General features: G+C 33.9%; 1 protein-coding gene across 1 annotated transcript in view; it reads left to right on the plus strand.

Moving 5' to 3' along the window:
- The window catches only part of LOC148182254 (uncharacterized), a 116597-nt gene that overhangs the window by 35746 nt on the left and 59743 nt on the right, over positions 1-21108 (plus strand). The window contains exon 4 of the mRNA XM_088029345.1: positions 21010-21044. Within this exon, the coding sequence (XP_087885471.1) occupies positions 21010-21044 (35 nt within the window). The remainder of the gene's footprint in view (positions 1-21009; positions 21045-21108) is intronic.

Consider the following 21108-nt stretch of genomic DNA (forward strand, 5'->3'; position numbering starts at 1 on the left):
TAGACTGCTTGGGTTAGGTCTTGTTTAATATTTATTTACAGCGTGGGATGGCCACGCTTTTATCGGGTTCACTTTAAACATTTTTGTCATTCGCGATACGGGTCGATGCAATACACATGTTCGGATATTTGGATTTTTCGTAACATTGACACAATGACATTCGATAAGACTCTTTTAACACGTTATTTTAACACATTGCTTAATCACGTTTGTATACATACATATACGTTTGTTTCATATCCGGTTTAAAGATTAATTAAATGAATAAAAATTAAAACTTTCTTATCTTCTGGGTTTTTGATCAAACGATGACTTCATGAAAAAATGCAATTGCATCATCTTGCATCTTTTAATGCAGTGACCACGATTTGATAGAATTGATAGCAAGCAGATTAGGCATAATCTAATTTGCAGGAATGCTGTGAATTCCATTTAATGAACTCGAATTGCAGCCTTATTTAGTCTAGTTTCGAATTTGCAAATAATTACTTAAGTGTTTTCAAGATTGTTCAATTTTGGCTCATTAGCAAAACAGACTTTTCTCTCGCAGATGCTCGAAAAAAATAGACACAAAGCAACTATTTTTTATGTTATCAAAATCTAATTTGGCCACTTTGTGGAGATGAAATAACCTAAACTAGGAAATGGATTGTGTTGCTATACTGAACCGCCAAATAAAATTGAGTTAAGGCCAGATTATGCTTTAAGAGATTCTTAATCTGAGAGCTATTTTAATGATTGAATGTTATAACAGTTTTATTAAAAAACAAACAAATTTTTCTCTCGGAATTTCAAAAATATGGAAATAATTGAAATACAGGTGTTTATAAACTTGCCCACAAAACTCTAACTGAAATGTCATTGACGTAGTGACATTTTAAATATTTTTTAATCTATATTAATTCACTAAGAAACAAAGCGGCAAAATATTGCATGGCAGGATTTCCAAAGCTACCCTTAAGGCGAGTGCCAAGACTCGTCGCTGGTCAGAATTCGAGCTGAGCTGTCACGATCGGGAAGGGTGTCAAGTGGTACCTCTGTTTACAACACCCCTTACTCTGCTATCGTAAAGTGATTGTAAAATGATAAATGCTTATTTTGCCTCTGTCTGGTAGAAATACTTTTTCATGGGTAAAATAATGTGAGTCTGTGTTCTTTTTCCGTTCACAAATTGTGGCAAAATTGGACGGCGTTAATAATTTCCTTCTTTCCTTGATCCAAATGGTACTATCTGCTTCTAGTAGCGTTTTTAGTAGCAATTTAGACTTACCAAAAAATTTTTAATTTTTTTCAAAAACTTGCTTTTACATATCCGGTTTTATACAACTCACGCCATAATCTTTATCTTTGTTGGTTTTTTGTCCTACTTTTTTTCTTCTGTATGCCCTTTAGTTATTTTTTAAAACCCTTCAAATGCCGTTTGCTTTCAAATTTATGAATTAATTTATTGCCGTTTATAAATATTTTTCTTCAAATATACAGTTACTTCATAGAGTCTTACCAATCAAAACAAATTTTTTTGCTCAACATTTTTCATTCATTGATGAACTTTTAATTTGAGTGAAATAAGAAAGAAATAAAACATAAAACGTAGAAAATTACACAGAATGTAAACCCTTCCTGCATCAATGCATAATCATTTTGATCCATTTTTTGTTAATAAAACATCTGATTAATTTATTTTATTGAATTTCATTTTTTAAATTTTACGTCCGAAACCGTGAAATAACCGAGAAAGTAATTCGTGTGTTATTGAAAGTCTTTAGTTGAAAACATGACTAAATTGAATGAATTTTTATTCATAGTTGTACCTATAAATTCATACATTAAGCAATATGAAACTTTGTTGTGCTAATTTTATTATTAGTACTTTTAATAATTATTATTCTAAATGTAATCATTTAGTTGTCCGTGCGAAACCGTCAGGTAGAAATTTTAGACGAAATCCATTGATTTACAACTACCAAAGCTGGTCAAGAAACCGCAAATGAGGGTACGGTTGTAAAGCAACCTAGTCGTAAATTATCTGAAAAATTCAGAGCTTTGATTAATTTTTATATTTTATCTCACTCATAACTAAACCAATTTTAATGATATCGATTTAAACTTAACGGTAAAGTATTTTTGAAAGTGTTCTTTACTAATTATTAGTTTAAAAATTCACAAAAATCGGACATAAACTTCTATTAGTAAAACTACCCCAAATTATCCAATTTTCAAGTACTGTAACTTTTAAATTAAATGTTTTTTCTAATGTTTGTTTCTTAGTTTTAGAGGAAAATGTGAATACAAGCAGTTGAGAATAAGAACGAAACTGATGCATTAAAAAATAAGCAGAATATTTAGACGATACTTTACATAGGATTCTCTATAAGAAAAATGTCTTGGCGCTCGCCTTAATACTAGAAATATTTACACATTGTAACAGGTTGTCCGGAAAGTGGTGCACCACCATGATACTGTATCATATGTCTTCAGTTTTTCGAGATATGATCGATTGAAGAGTAAATAGTTTAATGCCAAAATGTACGATTTCTGTGAAATAATTTCACGTTCATATGAATTTGTTACTAAAAGGACATTTTGCGCAAAAGTATGGTGCAAAAAATCGGAAAAATCTTGTGAAAAATGACTGAAAACAGTTGAAAGTTAAAAATTAGTCTTGGATTAAAAAACAGCCAAAGCACAACACATTCTTGATTGAAGCTTCGGTTTAGCAATCCGGGGAACACCTGGTGAACATTTATGTATGTAATTGAATTGGACGATGTTGCCACGTTAATACCTTATCATAAATTCTTAAAGTACAAAAAAATTTTAAAAAATTTTGAAAAAGAAATGCACTTTGAATGATTAGGTGTTTTGAAAGTCGTCGAATTCGTGCAGAAACAAAATTCCACCCTAAGAACCTAATTCTAATTCGCATCTTCTTTATTCCTTTTTTAATTAATAATAACGCTTTTATCCCCTGATAGCAGTAAACTCTGTTTTACCTATTTATTTTGATAACTTTAAATCGTGTTTTGTTTAATCATGAGTTAAACAAAAGATTTTGGGAATCTATGTTCTTATTAGAATTAATCTTCATTTGTAACTAAAATAGCTCTTACATTTGCTTTTGTCCTTTGCAGGCTCAAATAAATAGCCGCAATAAAAGCAAATCCCAAAACACGCAGTTTACAACTTCTTATTCACTCGCAAAACTTTGTCATATTTCAAATCATAAAAATGGAAACTAAAAGTGAACTAAAACTTCTAACCACCGTTGTTTTAAAGGCGATTTTTCGTGTATAGTCGGTTCAATAGAAAATGAGTAAAGAATTTTTTACAATATGACATTAAGTTATTGTAAGACACTTTTATTGTCATACATACTCATAAATGAACAACTAACTACTTATTTCGGAATAAGCCAGAATTTCACTTTTCTTCGAGCCGACTAATAATTTTTTTGTTTTTTTTTTAATGAAACGTGTGTTTCACATGTTACATAGGGGAGAGGGTCGCAAGATGGGGTACTTAAGCTTAAAAGGTCAATAATATAAAAAATTACATAGTGAAATAATCATATTTATTTTTTAGGTAACAACTAATTATTACTATTCTAACATTTGGTGTAACATTTAGTTACCCATTTAAGAGACAAAAATTAAAAGAAAAAAAAGGTGTTTTGCCCCGTCTTGCCCCATGGTGCTGGTAAGATGGGGTACCCCCCTGAGGTAAGGTGGGGTGATGAGAATGATCACAGAGAAAGATGATTATTCGCACTGGCAGAACTCGCAGAAGTGGATGGCTTCGTCATCATCATCGTCTATTCCTGCGCAGCTATTATGAGACCATCTATCACATATTGAGCATGATTACCCCATCTTGCCTGCAGAACCATTTTCTATCAATAAAATAAAATTAAAAAAAACAGTCAACAATCTTAAGAAAACAAAATGCCTACCTTATTATAGGTTTGTTTAAGCGTCAATCACAGTAACACCTCACCTAGCTAGCGTTATTTAACAAACCACAGTCACGTGTCAAACTTGAAGAAAATATGATAAATAATTTGCAGTAAGACACTTTTTTTAAATTTTTTCGACATGTGCCGAACCATTTACCGCCGGGCGACTGACAAGTATTATGGCGGCGCATCGAACAGTGATTGGTCAGTTTGAACTGTGAATTTCGCTGGGTACCCCGTCTTACCTCCTTTTCCCCTAATTATCTTGAAATAAGTAAGTGCCGTTTTCTATATTTCGCGATACCAAAAAAATGTAATTTTGCTACAGACATCGCACCAGATTCCTACTAAAATTAATTGTAAGTGAACCCGAGTTCAAGACTCGACACCCGTTGAAAAGAATAGATATTTACTACCATTAAAGCAATAGATAATAGTCAACGTCTATGAGGATGCTGATACAAAATTAATTTGAGATGTCATATCTGTAATTTCAACGATAATGATAACATCATTATTATGTGAACGCGTGGAATTGAGTTATATTAATTTATAGAAGATAGTGGGGATAGTCTGCACAGAATCCTGAACAATATGGACCAACTACTTCCCTAGTTCCCCCAGTCGAGCGTCGTTTACGATTCCCGTTCCCGCGCAGATTAGCACCGAAGTGCGTAGGGTTCTCGTGTTCCACCATTCGTTGCTATCAGTTGTGTTACAAAACGTGTATAGTGACAGTGATTGTGAAGATCAAGATACTCCTTCCAGTACTTAACAGTGTGCTAAGTGCTTTCCCAATTTGGAAGACACAAAGTGAGTGATTTTTCCCTTAAATTCTTGGACGCCTGCTGTATTTACAAGCTATCACACGCGTTTCAGCAAATATTTGGCAAATTTCAGGCTTCAGGTAGCGCATCAACGCGCGTCTTTCTATTTCCGTTATCGAAAGTAAACATCCTTCTGGTGTTTAATTTACGATTGTGAATCAGTTTCGGATCAAAGCAATAATCCAACACATTGCTGTGTGCAGCTGCTTGATCCCATCAAAATTCGTTGGGTTTCGGGATGCGTGGACAAAAAGCACGCACAAAAAACTCATGCTAAAACATAAACACTTGTTGGAATGTATGACAAGTGTTCGGAAAATATTCCAAGCAGAGCAATTAAGATGCCTGTTATGTCTATCATAAAGGATGAAAACGAGAGCGTGACGTCAGCGGGTGGGACTTTTTTCGTTTCTTCCTGGTATAAACGAGTGACATCCGCCATTCGTTTACTTAATTAAAAATTCGCCCAGTTGTTGATGATCGTAACGGCGATTTCCTGTTAAGGGAAGGGACCAAACCGCAGATAACGACGATAAACAATTGATTGATAACGAAAGTATGTTATCACAAGGAAATGCTGCAGGAAACGTTTCAGATAAATTTTCTTTCAATGACAAGCTCAAAGAATCCGTTAATAACTTTCCCACAGACGCAAAGACGACGGATAACTTTATCTCCATATTGAAAATCCCGAACCCGGTCTAACAAAAAACTTTTATTAGTTGCACAACAAAAATTTAAGTTGTACCTTTTATAAAACAGATTGCCCAACTTTAAGTGAAAATTCCCACCGACGCGCGACGTCTTCTTGAAAAAATGAAATATCTAATATCGCAACATTTGTTACTTCACATTTCAACGGCTCCGTATGTTCGTCATCTTCTCACATAAAACAGGATTGAACCGAATTTGAGGTTCTAAACCGACGCAGGAAGCTACAAAATTATGGAGCATTGAAAATTGAAATTCTTTCAAATAAAAAGGAAAAGTATCAAACATCGCTTTTATTTATCGAAGCACTTTGCTGTTTATTTTGAATTTCTTGAGTTCGTTTTATTTTAAATGGGACAATCATTTTATGTTTTGGAGTTATACACATGTGGATAAATTTGCGTTACCTTGTTCAAATGTTTATCCAGCTTCCAAATAGATTTTTAAATGATGCGATTACGATTTGAATATTTTTGACGAATCATTGAAAATCGATTCGTCACTGTCCAAGTTCATCTAAATCGCACAACCCCTCTTCGGCGCTGAACGATTCAAACATGCTCTGAATTTTATTATAAATGAGTTTCTAAAAGCTCAGTAATTTGCATTTTTCGGGAAATACGTATGAGTGCTATTTTGTTAGGTTTATTTAAACGCTATCTGGTGAAAATGATACAATTTATCAATTCGTGTTGTGTTGAACTGCAAATAGGTGGTGATTTTTCACTCCTTGGATAGATTAGCGAATACCAAAGTTTGTCAATACTGATTTATTATAACTCGGAAGGAATATTAAGTGTTCAGGTTAATTATTAACCCTCAGTAATAGGGTTAGGAAAACAAGATCTGAAGTTTTAAGATAAAACATCCTGAAAGGTCTTCACTTCGTTAACTTTTTAAAAAGCAGCAGTTTATATTTTCTTCAGAACGAGCTTTTGTGATAAAATCTTTACATATCTGACATGTTTTTTAAAATACCAAAATAAATTTCTATTCAAAGGATTTACCTATACAGTCTTTTATGTTCTAGTCTTTTGTCTATTACTCTATTACTCTCGGTATTATCACTACAATGAATATAGCGTTTTTTTATAATTTTTGTGTACCAAACAGGTTATGACCATTTAGTGACTTAAACGAATGAAAATGAGCCACCTCTCGTTAGTTTCACCTTTAAATTATTGGTTTTTGATTCAGCGATTTCTGTAATTGATCATTGTTTTATAAGTCGAAGCCTATTTAATATCAAGAACACACCGCTCAAAATATTAAATACCCACTTAAATATAGTATGTCTTGCTACATTCGTAATGAAGTTTAAAAAAAGTGGATACTGCTAGGAACTATTTTTATTCCGTATTGCAAAACTCGTGAATGTAGACAATTTCGCTAAAAGGAAAAATTAAAAATTGGTGTTTCCTGAGTCTTTATGGGTAATTTAGATTAGACAGTAGACTCTCGGATATCCGAGTCAGGTTCGTCAAGTTTGAACATCATACATCGCAAAAAAGTTGCAAATATTTGCCATAATTTTGTGCTAATTCTGTGCCAATTTGTGCAGCAATTTTTAAATTCTGTGCTCTTTTTGTTTTCGAGTTATTCAAGAAACACAAATGATGCTCAAACTTGACGCCTAGCATCGTGTCATCAAAATGAATCAAACTAGTCTTATAATTTTGTGCTAATTCTTTGCTAATTTGTGCTGTACTTTTTAAATTTTGTGCTCTTTTGGTTTTTGAGTTATCACTAAAACAAAAATGATGCTCAAACTTGACGCCTAGCGTCATGAGTCACAAAAATTGATCAAATTGGTCTTATGATTTTGTGCTAATTTGTGCTGCAACTTTTAAATTCTGTGCTCTTTTCGTTTTTGAGTTACTCCAAAAAATAGTAGGCAACCCAAAATACAGATTTCAACGATTTTTCTTTCAAGAAGCGTCAATTTTGAGCATCATGCATCGCAAAAGAGCACAGAATTTGGAAATTGCACCATCAATCAGCACAGAATTAGCACAAAATTATCGCATATTACTTAACCTTCCAGTAGTCTGCTAGTTCAGCTGGACGATATTAGTCTGGTGGGGTCTGTCAGACCTCAGTCAATTTTTAGGCCTGAAATAAAATTCAATACTGCAATTTGCTTGAAAATGATGTAAAACATTGTAAATTAGAAGATTGTATTCAGTAGATTCAAAAACATATTTAATTACAACGTGAAAATATGATAAACTTGCATTTCCAAAAACGAAAAAGTACATTTTTCATGTTTAAAGTCAATTTTTTTTTTGGTTACAATTCATAAAAAATTCCTGAGTTAAAATTACGCATGTGACTCAAAAAAATAATACATGTAGAGTTAGAAAACAACATGGCCAACTTTTGAAATCAGGAAGAAATAATATCGCGTCTTTAGTCTGGTAGGGTCTGAGAGGCCCGGTCAATCACTAATATTTTATTACAAATTTTATATTTTTGCTTCATCAATGCCGGAACAAAAAATACAGTAGTTAGAATGAGTGAAGCTGTTTCTAGATGCATCATGCTAAAACTTGACGCTTCTTTAATGAAAATTCGATAAAATCTGTATTTTGGGTTACCTACTATTTTTGTACATTTTTTTAAATAACTTAAAAAGGATAAGAGCACAGAATTTAAAAATTGCACCATTAGTTAGCACAGAATTAGCACAAAGTTATGGCATATCAGTTAATCTGTTTTGCGATGCATGATGCTCAAACTTGACGTTTGTTCAAATTTGTTTATTAGAATAACTCAAAAACGAATAAAGCACAGAATTTTAAAATTGCACGATCAGCACAGAATTAGCACAAAATTATGGCATATTATTTAAGCTGTTTCGTGAAGCATGATGCTCAAACTTGACGCTTCTTGAAAGAAAATTCGTTGAAATCTGTATTTTGGGTTGCCTACTATTTTTTGTACGTTTTTTGAAATAACTCAAAAACGAAAAGAGCACAGAATTTAAAACTTGCAGCACAAATTAGCACAAAATTATGGCATTTGTTTAAATTTTTATCCGATGTAATCCGAAATTGTATCCGAGTTTTTCCATAAAATGAATAATTTACACAAAAACGCCGTTTTTGGTCTGGCGTCTTGATTGCTCTTGAAATTGTGGTTCTGCGTATGTATGCAAATCTAATATAACTGCGATGTAACTGGTAGCCCAGTCAACAAAGACAATGAAATCCACATAATTTTAAAATTTTATTTAAAATTTTTGGCAATTTTGTACATGTAAAAACAATTATTGTTGATTTTTCTTGTAACATTTTTTACTTCAAACAGTTATCATTATCCGAGTTTTTTCTTATCCACATTAGCTGGGATAATCGAGAGTCTACTGTATTAGGGAAATTTCCATAAAACTAATAGTGAATTGCTGCTGATTCTAGCGGGACTAAATCGAATGGCAAATTGTCGAAAAACCAAATGTTAATATGGATCAAATATTGATGATTCTGTTTGGGTCACTGATTTCTTGCAGGAATTAAAATTTCGTGCCAATTCGGCAAAAGAACTAAATATTATGCCAATGCGACTGGACTGTTGCTGATCAATGGATATCGGATATCAATAACAATAATGCTTAATTTTTTAAATTTGCTCCCCCCTGTCTTCACAGCATGAGGTCCTCGTTGAGGTTTCATGACACTCTGTGTACATTTCATAAACAAATAGGTACATTTATGAAACATAAAATGAGTCCGTTCCCTAAATGTGTTGGCATTGAAAAATAATTCACATCCTTGGATTACAACGGGAGATATCAAATTTCACATCTCAAGCGTTGTTACATTTTTTTCTTATTTCTTGTCGAACGAAGAATGCAACTTTAAAATAACACCTTCACTTACCACGTGTCAATCAATGACTAATTTATTGAAGAGCTACTCTTTGTTATGATTTCAACATCGCCATAAGTTGCTGTATGATGCGATACGAAGTACAAAACGGACCACAGCTGGTTTTTATTCCAGGAAATCGTTTATCGGGCAGACATATTTACGACGGGTTTCTTGAAACAACGTAATTGATTTTTAGAACTGTATTTGCTGTAAATGGATGCGTTTTTCATAGTTGATTTTATTTCCAGGTGTGCATTTTTTCATTCGAAAAATTTCAGAAAACTTTAATTATTCTGTTGCGATTCGATGTCCATAAATTTGTGCGTACTATTATAATAAACATTACAAGTTCAATGAATTGGATTTGATAATCATTTAGCTCCGTTGATAATTGTCAAGCTGCTCACTTTGTGGGATAGCCCAAATCCAACAGTTTTTTAACATCTTGTAAACTAGTTTCCTGTAGTTTTTGGAAAATACCACGCCGATCCTCCGTCAATCAATGTAAGGATCAAATAATGTCCATTGTTCGGGAATCTTCCGCTTGGTCAAGCTTTCCCACAATCCGGACAATGGAGTGACCTGCCCCGATCAGAGGGTTAACCGAAAGAGCATATTCTGGAACCGCTGGTATGTTTGGTACTAGCGGTAGTTGCAAATTTGCCCGCTAACTCATTCTAATAAAGGAAACAATTACATTGTTGTCGGTATACACATAGAGGCTGCATAGTTGTGTTCTAAGCAGAGTAGAGAGCTTCAGTACCGTTCTGATGCTGCTGCCTCTGCTCTAATTAATAAATTTCGCTTGGAATGCGTTTGATTGTAAGGTTCTAGCAATGTATTTAGATATTGTTAGGTCGTTATTAATTGCAAACACCCTCTTGCAAGAAGGCACAAAGCCAAAGCACGATCACGATTAGGAAGATTTACATAATTCTCCACTGGGATCAGAGTTGGATCCACTAAACCGACGTTTATTCGCTCTGATCAGCATCGTTCAATTATTCCGAGACATATTGAAACGATTTTCCATTGTGTCAGGTTTTTATCCAAGTTTGGTTTTACTGAAACGGGGGGGCAGGCAGTTGAGAAATTAACTGAATTTCTTTGGTATGAATAATTATGAAGATACGAAATTCTTTACTAATTCCGTAACGCTACCAACAATGATTATAGTCTTAATTTTATGACATAAGAATCGTTGAGATTGATGCTTCTTGCAAAAAACAAAGAAAAACCCAGTAGAGAAGAAAAATCTTTACAAAAACACCGTCTACAACCGAAACTGAATTGACCTTCCAACTGAGGTGAAGTTAAATAAACTCGCACTTTTTGCGCCCAAATCCGTCTATTGACAATTTATTTCACTTTTTTAGCTGTGTGGATCAGTCTGAAATGTATCGCTGTCCGTTACACTTACTGTCTTCTTTTATGTCACATAACTTCTATCGTAATTCCATGCTTCTGAATTATTACCGCTGGAATTTGGTCAGAAAAATTAGCGTCGATTTGCGTCGGGGTGCCGCAGCAAATAATGAAAACTTCCGCGATTTAAGCAACCAGCATGTGTGAAATCGTGAAAAGGAAGGCGTGCTCATTGCGATTCTGTCCTGTAAACTGCGCCGTTCATTAGGGTGTTTGTTCAACGTGTCAGGAAAAGGGCCTTAACGTAGGATAATTCATTAGCATGTTCAAACTGAAACCAGAGGGCCAAGTGAACGGAGGGCAACTAGCCCTTCGAGGGCCACTTGAGTCTATTCTTCTGTGAACAATACTGCCGATGATTATGTCGATATCTGGATGGATCCTTGACCTCGATGTTGGGAGTCTTTGTGACGAAAATTTCGGTTTTGTTATTTGAAGTGGATTAATGTCTTGTGATATTCATTGGAGCCGGCTGGAATATTGGATCAAAGGGGTCTTGAGTTGCATGTGTTTAATTGCATGTAAAAGTTGAAATAAAATATGCGCCGCTCAGACGTCTACTTTTATTTTGCCACAGGTGATTGCAATATAGCTTGACTTTTTTCACATGTTCAATATTTTTGTTTAAAGCTTGAAGTTTTGTTTTCGAGGCGCTTCTACTGACTGCAGGAATTACTGCATTTTATTTACGAAACATCCAAGGACTCATTCAACAGCAATAGATACGCCACTGGCATCTTCTGCACAAATGCGTCGGTACACTAACATTGTGTCACTCATCGATCCGACGAAGAAGAGCAGACAGAGGAAGAGAACGCCGAAGGCAGTATTCAAATAATAATGGAAGCCCCGAGGACGTGTGAAAGAAAAATTAATGATGTTCGTGAGAATCGTACTCCACGATTCAAACGCGGCTGAACCAATTATGGAGAGCTTTTGGAGCTTTCGGAGCGATCACTGCTTGCTAATAGATTATGGATAGTTAAGTTAGAACACTTCAAGTGTATGGCCATCGAGGTTGGAATGCGGTTCTTCTGATAAGAGGGGTCAGCACTCATTAAACGATGAGTCATATTAACGATACCATTGGTGTCATGGCGTCTTACACAGCAGAGTTTGCACTTCGCTCTTTGATAACGAGATAACACATAAATTTCTATTGTCAGCTATCCCATGCCGTCTTTCATTCATCAGAATACATATTTTAAGGTTATCGCTGGTTAAAGCGCATCGAAAAACAGTGCCTCTGACTCTCCAATGCGGGAATACTAACGGAAGATTACTCGAAAGTTTTTGCGGTTTTCTAGAACGAGCTTTAAAGTAGAAAAACTTTTGAGTGCTGGAATAGCATTGTGGTTATCGCTCGAAAGTATTGGCAGTATTGCTAATTGCGAGACGCCCAAACGTTTTTACTGGTATTTTAACCTTCTTTATTAGGGAAAAACGAGCAAAAATGAATTAAATAGAATTGTTTACTCTTTTGAGATGATCGATATTTCCAACTTTTCTCTTTTTTAATATCCATCATTTCTAATCTGATGTTGACAGTTCTTAAAATAACAGTGGAAAAAGGGAATTTTGTAAGGTAAATATTTGATGGCGGTTCTTAGAATATATCTCGAATATTGGTTTATCTATAATGTTATGCTTATTTAAAATTTAACGTGCAGAATGCCAAATGGAAGACAACGTAAATTTTACATGATAAAGTACAACCATAAATTGGGTAACAATTTTCGTTTTGGGCTCTATTATTAGCTTTAACGGAAGAATTTTTATAAACTATAAATTGGGTTTTTGTTTTCCAGTAAACCTGTATTAATCTTACAAAATGTTGATAGTTTAGGACAGATTTCTAACTACAACAATATGACCCTCTAAGGAACCACCCCAAATTTTAGTTGCCTCATAAACAAAGGTTATAAAATTAAATTGTTATGAGTCTGTTATGATCCCACCGATGATTCATGGACCCATCACTGATCATTATGGCTAATTATGTATGCTTTGCATGACGAAGGTCCATGGGTCTAAGTGATAACAGAAGCTATATAATTGTACCCCCAAAATCATTCAGTATTCAGTATTCAGTATTCAGTATTCAGTATTCAGCATTCCATATTCCATATTCGATATTCAGTAGTCAGTAGTTAGTAGTTAGTCGATCACGAAGTTAGTCTGTAGAATCAAAGAATATATATATACCATCAAAAGTTTGTGTCAATCCTCTTCAAAATTCGACCGGCCCAAAAAGGAGATAAAAAGAACCATCACAAACTGGCGCAGTCGTTAAGGATTTCCAACCGGGAGCAGAAAAACTTGTGAAAAAGGGAAGATACGGTCAACTTTGTTGAAAATCCGCAACCTGATTTCAAGTCTACTGATCGAAAAAGAAAAGGAAGAAACAAACTTCTAGATCCGAGTCATCTTCACGGTAAGTGGAATTATTCTTTTGACCACGAATTTCTAACTTATCTATACGATGGTCGATACACGATCCAACCAAAACCAAAACCAAAATCAAAACCAAAACCAAAATCAAAATCAAAATCAAAACCAAAATCAAAATCAAAATCAAAATCAAAATCAAAATGAAAGTTCTGTCCAAACCTTCAATCTATCTGATATAAGAGCAATCATTTCTGACGACTTTGATGGAAATCGAGAAAAACTCTATGATTTTGTTCAAGATTGTACACAAGCATGGTCATTATGCAATGATCAACAGAAGCAATTACTACTTCCTTACATTGAATCGAAACTAAAAGGTTCAGCTCGTGCTCAAACAAGAAACAGACGATTCAAAGACTTGCAAGAATTAAATCTCTATTTACTTCAATTATTCGGTGATCGTCGCGATTTATCTCAAATTTTAGAAGAACTAAATTCAATTAAACAAAATAAAAATGAGTCAGTCCAAAATTATTTTAATCGTATTGAAAATCTACAAACTATCGCCCTAAACACATCAGCTTTACAGGATGCAATCCAAAATCCAGGTAGAACAGCTATGATAATGGAAATTGCACTTCAACGATTTATTTTACATTCAAATGATGCTATTTCGAATTGTTTACGTAGATCAAAACCGCAAACACTAAATGATGCGTTACGCGAAGCATTATCAGAAGAAAAATATCTCTTAGCCCGAAATCCACATTGCAACGGTAACACTTCTACATTATTTTGTTCCTACTGTAAGAAAAAAGGTCATAAAACTCAAGAATGTCGAAACTCTTCTCGTGATCAATCTAAGTTCCATTATTCAAACTCACAAAGACAAACTAACTCTAATTCTAACTCTAATTCCCATAGTACGACTAACTCTAATCGCCAAAATCAAAATACAAATCAAAACTCAAAATTCTGCAACTATTGCAAACATAAAGGACATATGATTTCAGAATGTCGAAAACGACAATATAATAATAACAAAAATCAATCAAGTTCACACAATTTACCTTCCACATCATCTTCATCAAATTCGGTAAATTTAAACGCCAAAATGTCCGCAATCAGTGTCGCGTTGTTGGACATCCCACATTACTAAAAAGCGATACGCATTCAAGAAATCATAATTTCAAAAAATCAAATCAAATTCGTATGCAGAATATCGACAGAGAATTTTTAAATAAACAATCCTCTTATCATATTGATTTATCCAAGTCAAATCTTACATTTGTAAATCTTCCTCATTTCAACAATCAAAAACAAATAATCAATTTCAAATTTCTTGTTGACACTGGTGCAAATGTCTCTCTGATAAAAACCGATAAGTTGAAGACAACATCATTAAATTATAATCCTAATGATACCACCATGATAACTGGTATTGACTCTAATAATGCAATTTTAACTGCAGGCAGTGTTTCCTTAGAACCTCATTTCGAGAATCACGATTTAAAGATCAAATTCCAAATTGTCCAAGGTGATAACGCTATTCCTTACGATGGTATTATCGGTAACGATTTCCTAACCGAACAAGAAGCAGTAATTGATTTGAGTAATTCTGAATTAAAATTAAAATCTTTGCCATTCCCACTAAAACTGTATCCGCATTGTTCCAATTCGATCAACTCTTCCGTACCAACAATTTTAAAACCGCGTTCTGAAACTGTTATTGAAGTCAATATAGTTAACGAAGGAAATTTAAATGTTGGACTCTCACCGGAAATTAAAGTTCACGATGGTGTTTTTTTGGCAAAAGCTATCCTATTTGTAAACAAAGACAAGAAAGCTTTAACAACAATAGTTAACACTACAGACAAATTTGTAAAAGTAAATCATATAAATTTACTTCTGGAAGAATTCAGTGAGGACCGAAGTAACATTTTTCTTAATACATCCGAGTCAAATATCACGAATCAAAAACAATACATTAAAACAAGATTGGAAACTCTTGATGCCAATCTTCGACTTGAGCACTTAAACGACGAAGAAAAACAATCTGTAATTAAAATCTGTCACAACTATAACGATATTTTTCAACTACCAGGAGATCATTTAACGCACACAGATGCAATTCGTCATAAAATCATTACAACAAATTCAGAACCAATCAGTTCAAAAATCTATCGCTTTCCAAAAGTACATCAAGTAGAATTATCTAACCAAATTGATAAAATGCTCGATCAAAAGATTATAGAACCCTCAACTTCACCATTCAACGCACCACTATGGATCGTCCCCAAAAAGGTAGATAGCTCTGGTAAACCAAAGTGGCGCATTGTTGTGGATTATCGCAAATTAAATTCAGTTACAGTCGGTGATTCATTTCCAATTCCTAACATCGAAGAAATTTTGGATCAATTAGGTCATTCATGTTATTTTTCAACTCTTGATTTAGCTAATGGGTTTCATCAGATCAAAATGGATGAAAACGATGCTTATAAGACAGCATTCTCGACACACACTGGACATTATCAATTCACTCGTATGCCATTCGGTTTGAAAAATGCTCCATCAACATTCCAAAGAATGATGAATACAGTTTTAACCGGATTACAAGGCTCACAGTGTTTTGTGTACCTTGATGATATTGTCATTTATGCTTCATCAATTGAACAGCACGAACAAAAACTAAAGGCTATATTCAAGAGACTTCGCGAAAATAATTTAAAGCTTCAACCCGACAAATGCGAGTTCATGAAAAAAGAAATAACATATCTAGGACATGTTATATCTGCAGAAGGTGTGAAACCTGACCCTATGAAAATTCAAGCTGTTACTAAATTTCCCATTCCGACCAAAGTTCAAAATGTTAAACAATTTCTGGGCCTAGCAGGTTATTATCGGAAATTTATTAAAAATTTCGCAAAAATTGCTAAACCACTCACAAACCTTTTAAAGAAAAATCATCCATTTGAATGGAAAGAAGAACAACAAAAATCATTCGATCAATTGAAACAAATACTAACAACAGAACCCATACTTCAGTATCCAGACTTTGAGAAAACTTTTATCGTAACAACCGATAGTTCAAATTTTGCAATTGGTGCTATTTTATCCCAAGGCGAAATAGGCAAAGACTTAGCTATCTCTTATGCTTCACGCACATTGAATCAATCAGAAATCAACTATTCAACAACTGAAAAAGAACTTCTCGCTATTTTATTTGCTGTCAAGCGATATCGTCCGTACTTATATGGTCAAAAATTCAGAATAATCACAGACCACCGTCCTCTCCAATGGTTATTCAATTGTTCAGATCAATCATCTAGACTTTTAAGATGGAAATTAAAACTCAGTGAATTTGATTATGAAATTGTGTACAAGCCTGGTCGTCTAAACGCAAATGCTGACGCACTGTCACGAAATCCAGTTTTACCCATAACCACTGACGACAGACAGTATTCGAAATTTCTCGAATATCACTACAAAAACGACAAAACAATTGAATTTTCCTCAATAAAAGAAAATATCTTTAACGTAAGTCCTAATGTCTTATTTATAGCCAAAGATCTACATCCAGACAACAAAAATTACGAAACTCTAAATGAAAAATACGATCTAAATGTATTGAATGCAGATAATATTAATCTTCACGATGTTATTGTTTTACAAAACAACAGTTCTAAAACTTACATATTAATCACACATTTAAATCATTTTGATCAACCCACCTACCAAGACATTTACTATTCTCTTATCAACCTCTGCGATAAAGCTAATTTAGAAAAGGAAAGGCAACTCTTCATCAAAGATCCTTCTTACTACAATACAAAAATTAAAATGACAAACTTTAACAGCATGCTTTCGTTCCTCTTTAGCGATGTAATCAAACTTACGATAATTCAATCCGAAAAACTAACGCCAACATCTGAAAACGAGAAAATCAAAATTTTAACCGAAAACCACTCAACTTCAATTTCAGGACATACCGGGTTTAGCAAAACTTACAAACGAATAAAAGAACACTACAAGTGGAACGGTATGAAACACGACATCAAAAAATTCATAAAAAATTGCAGAAATTGCCAAATAAACAAAATTAATAGACATCCCACTAAAGCCCCAATGCAAATTACTACGACTTCATCCAGACCATTCGAAAAGCTATTTTTGGATATAGTAGGACCTTTACCAATAACGGAAAACGGAAATAAATTTATTCTCACCTTACAAGATGATTTAACAAAATTTTCTTATGCATACCCATTACCGAACCATGAATCTAAAACAATCGCAGATAAATTTTGTGAATTTATACTAATATTTGGAACACCCGAGAGTATAGTAACCGACAATGGAACCGAATTCACATCAAATTTAATTAAAGAGATCAATAAACTTTTCAAAATAAAACATATTACGACAAGTCCTTACCATCCCCAAAGTAACGGTGCCTTAGAAAGATCACACGCTACTCTTAAAGACTACCTCAAACATTTCGTCAACAAAGAACAGAATAACTGGGATCAATTCATACAAACAGCTATGTTTTCATACAATTGTCAAATTCATTCAACTACACATTTTTCTCCTTACGAATTGTTATTCGGACACAAACCACTACTACCAAACTCAATCACCCGTACACCAGAATTTCGTTACACATATGAAGACTACCATAAACAATTACAACTGAGACTCAACAAATCATTCGAGACCGCTAAATTAAATGCAAATCACTCTAAAGAAACATCTAAAATCCGTTATGACAAAAGAACAAACGACTATAAATTCAAAATCGGTGACTATGCTTACTTAAAAAGCAAATCAACAACTCCAGGAACTTCTCAAAAACTCTCACCACATTATAAAGGACCATTTAAAATAATCAGAGTAAACGCTAACGAAACCGTAGTCCTAAAAATCAAAAATAAAGAACAAACGTACCACAAAAATTTATTAAAACCAACCATTGTTTCAGATGATACGAATCCAAATAATACTACTCCTTGCACTCGCAAAGACATCAACGTCTCTTCCGACGAATAACTTCGAAATAACGCCGATAGAACAAAAGTCAGGACTTTTTTATCAAGATTTAGGCCAAATTCGCATAAGCAACGACCATTTCACTCTTCTCACTTTCAAAAACATTTCATTTCTCTCTAACAAACTCGCTTATATCCATTTAATTTTTAACAACTCTCAAAATCTATGCGAAACAATCACGTCGATCAAATTCCCTTCAGCTTACTGCGTTAACTCAATTCGAATTATGAAAAATCAAATCAAACATTTGCTAGAAAAATCAGATACAATCAGACATCTAGTCGGACACACTCTAACGAATAAATTTAATAGACAACGCCGTGGATTAATTAACGGAGCATCAACAGTTTTAAAATTTCTTTTTGGTACCCCCGATGCAACGGATGCTCAAAGATATGATAATGCTATAAAGTCACTAGCAAACAACGAAAAACAAACAGCGATTCTCATGCAACAACAAATTCGAATCATGTCTTCCACAATCGACAATTATAATAAATCAGTTACTACCCTCAAAGCGAACGAAGAAAACATTAATTTTTCAACAATTTTCAAATAATGTCTTAGATCGAGTTACTCAGTTAGAACAACTAGACTCTATCACAAAACATTTCGATCTCTTAAACGAAATCATAGTAGAACTTAGTAATGAGTACGATTCCCTCATAACGTCAATAATGTTTGCTAAACTAAACATCATATATCCAAAGGTAATCAATCCTCAAGACCTATGGTCAGAACTTTCAACTATAAAAATTAGTACAGATTTTATTTTTCCAGTCACTTTGAATGACTATAGTGATATCTACAAACTATATTCACTGTGTAAACTTAATGCAATTTATAACAACGAATTATTAATCTTTTCTCTCAAAATTCCATTAGTTGATCATAAAAATTATAATCTTTTTAAAGTCATCCCTCTACCTATTCAACATTACAACTCTAACATATATTCCTTTATAACGCCTTCCTATCCTTACTTGACTATCAGCATAGAAAAGGACGAATTCGCTGGATTGAAAGATCTTTCCAACTGCCAACCACTGGAAGAAAGGATAACACTATGTTCTGATGTTATGACATACGCCACCACCTCAAATCCAAGTTGTGAAGTTACACCTAAAGTAGAACATTCGAATGAAGTACCAACAAATTGTCATCTCAACGTAATTAAAGCACAATTCGAAGTTTATCACAAAATTGGACCCAACGAATGGTTGTACATTGTTTCGAAGCCAACGAGCCTCACCATCAACTGCAAATTCGATAAACAGGACTCTACGGACAAAACCATAGAAAACGTCGGAATAATTCGATTAAGCACAGGTTGTGTAGGTCGCACTATGTCTTCATCCCTTAAACCAAGTTATAACCAAACCGTCATCGTTCATCACTACATCCCTAATTTCGACATAACGAGAAATGTCAAATACCCAGGGAAAATCAAGGAGTTAAGCAGAATGGAAACCAAACCCGTGATGTTCCGAACCGTCGATTTAGACCAACTCCATGATGCCAAACATCAACTCCAGATGTTTTCAGATGTACTACAGGACCAAATCAACAAACCTATCCTAGGAACTTACGTCGACCACTCCGTGATAATATTTTCGTCGCTCATTTTCGTAATCTTTGGTGCCATGATCACTTTCATCTACAGAAACAAATTGGTGCCGAAGTGTTCAAAACGCAAAAGTGAAGTGTCAAGTTTGCAGAATACCCAAACTGTGCAGCAGACTGTTCCACAAAGTGAATTTTCGATTGAAATACCTCAACAAACTAGTAACGAAACTCATAATGTAAATTTCAGAAGCATTTATTAAGTAGTTCTCCCTTTTTTATATCTCCATGTTATCTTTATTGTTTTTTTACTTTTTATATATTTGTATTCACACATATATCAAAAAACTTAGGAGGGAGGAGTGTTATGATCCCACCGATGATTCATGGACCCATCACTGATCATTATGGCTAATTATGTATGCTTTGCATGACGAAGGTCCATGGGTCTAAGTGATAACAGAAGCTATATAATTGTACCCCCAAAATCATTCAGTATTCAGTATTCAGTATTCAGTATTCAGTATTCAGCATTCCATATTCCATATTCGATATTCAGTAGTCAGTAGTTAGTAGTTAGTCGATCACGAAGTTAGTCTGTAGAATCAAAGAATATATATATACCATCAAAAGTTTGTGTCAATCCTCTTCAAAATTCGACCGGCCCAAAAAGGAGATAAAAAGAACCATCACAAGTCTTTGGACAGTTCGTAGAAGGGTGATTTACTTTGGGCCAATCATTTTCGTTGCTTTAAAACCACTCTAAAATGATTAAAAGACACCTTTTTTACGAATTTGTAAATTTACAAAAATAATTATCAGAAGGAATTCAGTTTGCATATTAAAACAAGGCAATTCTAAACTGTAAAATAATCGTAAATCAGCAGAGCTAACGAATATCATATTTCTACAAATACGTTGTAAAATAATCAAAAATTTGAATGTTATCGGCAGGTCATCATAAACGCCCAAATATTTGTGGATGTTACTTTTCAGGCAGGAAACCCCATTATGGAAAACGAAAAAAACATTGTGGGAATTTGAGCTCATGACTTTTTCGGCCAAGAAGCCTAAAATGATTTTGTGGTTATTTTTTGTTGTAAGTTATGTCGATTAAAACCATTTGTAGCAAAATCCTTTTTAGCAACATTTCTCATTTTACCTTCGGCGCACTCGTGAATATTGAAATTTCTGCAACAATAACATTCTTTGTTTGTTTCAGACGTTCATTCAAAACAAAGGAGTCAAAATCAAAGGGTAAGTTGTCATTATCACCATTTCCAGTAGAATCGTCGCCCCTTGATGTGAACCATAATCATGA

Source organism: Gnatocerus cornutus, chromosome 1 (genome assembly GCF_029298725.1).
Source record: "Gnatocerus cornutus isolate USDA-ARS CGAHR chromosome 1, icGnaCorn1.1, whole genome shotgun sequence".
NCBI lineage: Eukaryota > Metazoa > Arthropoda > Insecta > Coleoptera > Tenebrionidae > Gnatocerus > Gnatocerus cornutus.